Below are 6,042 nucleotides of genomic sequence, written 5' to 3' on the forward strand. Positions count from 1 at the left end.
AGAAAAAATAAAAATTGTTAATATAAAAATTATAAAAAATAAATAAAAAATAGTTAAGAATCAATATTTTAATAATTAAATTTCTCTAACGATCTTTTAGAGTAATTTGTTTTAAATTAATTAACTAATTAATTTCAAGTGAATATTCATACATATCTATATAGCGTTGAGAATTAAACAGTATATATTAAAGATTATAAAAATAAATAAAAAATAATTAAGGATATATTTTTTCCTTACAAAAAGATTTGGTTCTTCTTTTTAAATATAAAAAAATTTGGCCCTTCTTAATAATTTTGGTATTAAATATCCTTTTTAACAATTAAATCTTCCTAACGGTACTTTAGAATAATTTTTCTTTATTATTATTGTTGTTGTTATTGTATAAATTTTTATGATATAAATTTTTGTTTTAAAAATTATATAAATTATTATAGAATTAATTATAAAATAAAAAAACTCTTTTACATTATTTTACTTTGAATTACTGTTGATTTGTAATTCGAATTAGTTTGATTCGAATTACATAGAAACACGCTTCTGGTTGATCCATGTTACGTTTTTTGCTTTGGTTGAATCATGTAATTTCTCATCCACTCTGGTTGAATAGTGTGATTTGCCCATAAAATTATTTATGAATTAGTCACTATTAAAGTATTAATTAGTACAACTAAATCAAAACTGTTATGAGAAGGAGGAGTAGTATAGTCAACCACTTCTCTAATTGGACTTCAGTTTATAAAATAGATATTTATGAACTGTTCTGTGTTAGTTAATAGTGGTGACCATGGAAATTTAGACTATTCGTAAATCAATGTATACGATCGTATTAATTTTTTTTTCACTGAAAGCATGTAACAAAAGGAATAGTGACAGCAATGGAAGGTTTTGCAATGTGAAGCACAGGGTACAATGCAAGGAAGCAGAAACTCGTTGGTCAATTGCCACATGTGTGTTAGCATCTAGGAATAGAAATGTTGAGGCCCCAAAAGAATTGGTAGACCATGATCACAAATGCATTTATCATCCTTTTTTTTCATGAAGATTAGAGAAAGCTAAGAATAATGTCCAACAAGATGCGCACTAATGAAGCCCTTGAGTTATTAAGGCCATTGTTTGCCAAATAATTAAGCAACTTTTTTATCAATAAGGGGGAAGCCCTGGTTTGTATTAGCATTGATACTTCTATAATCATCAATTCTATATTTGTGCACGGAAGTGAATGTTCTTATGATTAATTTGTGGGGATTTTGAGATAACACTAGTTTATCCTTTTAAAGAGTACAAAAATCAAAAGCTGAATCAACATATTTCATCAAAATTTACATACATACATACATACATACACAGAGTTCCCCAATTTCTTTCCTTTCAAATAAAAATTAGAGGGAAAAGAGAAAAAAAAGGACTACGTATTAAAGAATATATACTTAATTACTGATCAATCAAGTCAAATCAAAACAAAGAAGTGGAAAAAGTCTGAATTGAACTTCTTCCACATTTTCAAGGGGCGAAAATTGATTTGGATGTGTGAACAAACAGGAGTGAAGCAAAATCTATTTTAGAAAAAAGAGGCCACATTATTAGACCAAGGAACTGTTACTTGAGAACTCAAGATTCATAGAGGAATGTGTGTTAATTGGAGTGTACTCAGTGTTTGCTAGTGATGTGAGATCACTTGCAAAGCTTCCAAGATCCACAGCAGGCCACACAAAAGATGGCTTGAAGGGTGGAACATGAGGAACAGGAACTGACCCTGATATGATCTGAACAATTGTCTGCATCTTAGGCCTCTCACTTGCAATGGGATGAGAGCATGCTAACCCCAATTTCAACACCCTTTCTGCTTCTTCAGCCTCAAACTCATTCTCTAGCCTTGGATCCACTGCCTCTAGTATCCGTCTCTCGCGGTGCAAGTGCCAAACCCAATCCACAAGAAACTGATAGTCCAAATTCTTTGTCCATGGCCTCTGTCCACACACCACCTCCAGCAAGACCGCGCCAAATCCATACACATCGGATTCGCGCGTGGCCTTGCCCGTGTGGAAGCACTCTGGGGCAATGTAGCCCATTGTTCCTGGCACTCCTTCTAGCTCCGCGTATGATGTTTTTTCGTTTTCAATTGCGCGGGCCAAACCAAAGTCGCCTAACCGTGCATTGAAGTCGGAGTCTAGCATTATATTACTTGCTTTAAGATCTCTGTGAATTACTTTTTGATCATACTCGTTGTGGAGATAGTTCAATGCAGAAGCCACCCCTGATATGATCTTATATCTTAGATGCCAACTTAATGGGGTTTTGCTTGTTCCTTCTTCAAAAAAAATGTGGTTGTCTAAGCTTCCATTAGGCATGTATTCGTACACTAAGAGTAGCACCCCGTTCTTGTGGCACCATCCTGAATAATTAAATTTTAGATTAACAAAGTCAATCATCTAAATAGAAACATTAATATGGTGCTAACTGCTGATAAACCAATGCCGTTGACCACATATATAGACAGATATGCTTAGTATTATATATAGTTATATACTACTGCTACTACACCTAATTAATTGGTAATTACTTGTAAGTCAAGATAAGCAAAATTGATATGTATTACGATAAGAAGATAACGACCTTAGAAATTTTTTTTTTTTTTTGGTGACTTAACGATCTTTGCTCTTGCTATAATAAGACTTGAGGAGTTTTTCCAATAAAATAATGGCTTATGGCCTTATGGGAAGCTAGCTAGCCTGAAGGAAGTTTTGACATTGTCATGAATTAGAAAGTCATAAACTCGTATTGACAATATAATTTGACCAAAAATGTTGGTGAGTTATTTTATATATGTTTATTCAAAATTCCCTATTATTTCTTATTGTCGAATGAAGTATATATATCATTATATTAATCAAAGTGAAAGTCACAATTTAATTTTATAATATAATAAGAGTTTAATTTTGATCCACTGAGAGTATTAAGTGTTTTACACCATCGTGCAATCACATTTGTTTTTTTGAATGACCATTTTACGCGGTCAATGTGAAAGATAGTTATTTTTACTGATGTGACGTTACGTAATTAGATACACGTATAAAATTACTTTACATTGATAGTGCATTAAAATTAAATTCATATAATAATTAGATAAATTCTACGTATACACGCAAAAGAGAGGTCATTTGTCATTATAATAATGAAACTTGGTAACAAAAATTTTTTTGGCTCTATGGTAAGGGTTGATATTGACCAAGTACATAAGGAATACAAGGTCACTTTCAAAAGACAATTAGTGCCTTAGTGGAACCAATGAAAAGGGAAGGAAAAAAAAAAGACAAAATAAGGATACCAAATCTGAAGATATATGTTGATCAAGCCTCCAAGAACGGCAAGAAGGTCAATTCTAACTAAAGGGGATGGATGAACATTTTAGAACTCATCAGATTTTGGCCATGTGCAACTATGTTTCATCATTTTCTCTTTTTTGGTTATTCTTTACACGACTTACTTGAGGGAAAATATTCATATAAAAAATAGTAAGACTAGTTCTCTCAACAATGTTTTTTCATTTTTTACTTAAAAAAAATATAGCTTACACCTTACTTAAAGAATAAAACATCTACCATTTAAACCAATTTTTTTTCTATTATATCTCTAATCAAAGGAAAACTGGAAAAGAAGGAGAAACTCGTAATTTTAATTATGACACCATCACCATTCACCAACCATTCTATTATTAGATGGTCAAAATTGTCAGCGAATATATGTACTTGCACTAAATGCAACTACATCAATCATGGCCGCTAATTAATTCGACACGACACCATGGATCACTCTCTAGGTCTCAAATATTCCTAGTCTGATCCCTTGATAATCATCACCATCGTCATAATCAAAACAATAACGAATCTAGATCCTAACACTGTCAAATTCAATCTAACTTGTTCTTATTCCTGACAGTGATTGCTAGATTAATAAACAAGTAAGAAATTAAATTAGAAACATACCAAGTAACTTGACAAGGTGCTTGTGGCGGAGCCTATTGATGATTGTAAGTTCAGCCAAGAAATCATCAGTGCTCTTCATCTTGTCCCTAGAGAACATCTTAACGGCCACTTGAAGCTTCTCCATTGGAAGAGTCCCTCTATAAACCACACCAAACCCACCCTGTCCAAGTTTATTGTTCTTCTCATCAAAATTATTCGTAGCCTTCTTCAATTCTTGAAACTTAAACTCCCTCGGTGTTCCAGGCAAGCTCTTAAGCGCGCCCATAATTTCAGAATTCGAACCATTATCACAATTTTTCCTCAACACGCAGCACCACAGGAACACACCTACACCACCAACACCAATAACCACTATAGGAACGCCCACACCAAGCCCAATCGAGATCCCTTTATTGTTTCCGTTACCGCTACTTTTCTTGGGAAGGGTTTCTATTGATACGTTCCATCTCAAGACGCAGTTCAATTCAATGGTTTTCCCTGTTGAAGCTGAGAATCCGAAAAAGGATTTCTGGCTAACGAAATCTCGAAGATCTAGTGTCGAATTCAACACCGGTTTTGACGGTTTTGCCACTATTGGACTGTCTTTATCGGCCTGGGGAGCCATAAAGACGTTTATGACCCTGCGTGAACCGTCGTAGTCGATCCAGATCACGTAGAACGCTGTACCGTTTGGTGAGATCTCGTAACCGAATTTGGACAGTGGAACGGTGACGGTGGAATTGACGGAGTTGATGTTCAGACCGATGTGGTTGTTGTCTGGATCGTAGGCCTGCTTCACGGTGTCGAGCTCAACGGCGACGATCTTGTTGTCGGAGCTGCCGTCGGTGGTGGAGTTTGTAAGGCCGAGAAAACCGCCGTAGCTGTTGTTAGGGAGAGTGAGATTCGGCGCAATGAGGAACGTGATGCCTTCGCCGGGGATGGTGTTGTTGACGCGGAAAACGTTGACGAGGAAGGAGGTATTGAAGGAGAAGAGTGTGGAATCGTCGGTCCAGAGAGCGAAGGGTTCGTCGTTGAAGACTCTGCCGGAGATGTTGTTGAGGCTGACAGCGCCGGCGCTCTCCGGTGTGACCTGGAGGGCGCCGAAGTTGATGTTGCCGTTGATGACGGAGAAGTTGTCGTAGTAGGAGGCGTCAAAGGGGCCCCAGGTGTATTTTTCGGTTTTGAAGTTGGTGGCGGCTGAGATGGTGGTTGTGGCCGCCGGGATGACCAGGAGGATGAAGATGATGGCGGCGGCGGAGAGTGGCGAGTGTGGTGGAGACATGTCAGTGCTGTTAAAGTTTTTAATGACGGCTAGCGGTGGTGCTGGTGGTGCATTATTAGTGTGAAATTTTGATGCAAATTAAAAAGAAGGAAGCCATGGAGGGTCTTTTTTATACGTTAATTATTATATTATTTTATTATTTATGACAAATTTGACTCTGTTTCACTCTGTTTCTTGCTAGTTTCCTCCAGTTTATGGCTATTGCATGAGAAGGATAAAATAAAATGAGAAGTGCTGATTTTCTTTTCTATTATCAAAATTTGAAATTTATATGATTTGAACATCTTGCATCTTTATGTATTGAATTAATAGAAGATAGTTGTTATATAACATTAGAAATAATAAAAATCAGTTAATATATTAACTAAAAGATTTTTGTACATTCACAATTCCAAAACTATAAAATCCATGTAAACTAATTATTTATCTAATGTATATTTGTAATTTTGATAATCTTATCATCATTATAAAATAAGATGAATAATGGATAGGTTTTGAATAAATGAATAAGAAAGCGAATCAAGTTATTACTAAGGAGAGAAAATGTCTAAGGTGTGATGGTGTGTTGTGATGTCATTGACGTGAAACCTTTTGGATGATGCTAAATGCTAAGAATTTTCTGTTTTTACTTTTTATAAGTGCAAAAAAAAAAGGTTGTTTATTCGAGTGAATAGAATAAGATAAAATATAAAAAATAAGAAATATAAAATTTAGTATTTTTGTATTTTGTTTAATGATAAATTAAAATAAATTATGAATTTTTTATTTTTTTATTTTTTTATTTAAAAATTTAAA

General features: G+C 34.6%; 1 protein-coding gene across 1 annotated transcript; it reads right to left on the bottom strand.

The window, feature by feature from the left end:
* Window positions 1-1,288: 1,288 nt before the first annotated feature.
* On the bottom strand, window positions 1,289-5,337 carry LOC107487375 (probable L-type lectin-domain containing receptor kinase S.5). The gene is made up of 2 exons (XM_016107993.3): window positions 3,987-5,337; window positions 1,289-2,395 (listed from the first exon to the last, which is right to left on the bottom strand). The coding sequence occupies exons 1-2, from the start codon at window positions 5,245-5,247 to the stop codon at window positions 1,584-1,586; spliced, it is 2,073 nt and encodes a 690-aa protein (XP_015963479.1). The 5' UTR covers window positions 5,248-5,337; the 3' UTR covers window positions 1,289-1,583.
* Between the last annotated feature and the right edge of the window lie 705 nt (window positions 5,338-6,042).

Source organism: Arachis duranensis, chromosome 5 (genome assembly GCF_000817695.3).
Source record: "Arachis duranensis cultivar V14167 chromosome 5, aradu.V14167.gnm2.J7QH, whole genome shotgun sequence".
Classification (NCBI taxonomy): domain Eukaryota; kingdom Viridiplantae; phylum Streptophyta; class Magnoliopsida; order Fabales; family Fabaceae; genus Arachis; species Arachis duranensis.

Excerpts from the sequence above, each read along its gene's own strand:
- LOC107487375 (XM_016107993.3), bottom strand. The coding sequence starts at position 5,247 with ATGTCTCCACCACACTCGCCACTCTCCGCCGCCGCCATCATCTTCATC. Across the intron at positions 2,396-3,986 it reads GCACCTTGTCAAGTTACTTG|GATGGTGCCACAAGAACGGG; the intron begins GTATGTTTCTAA and ends TTAATTATTCAG.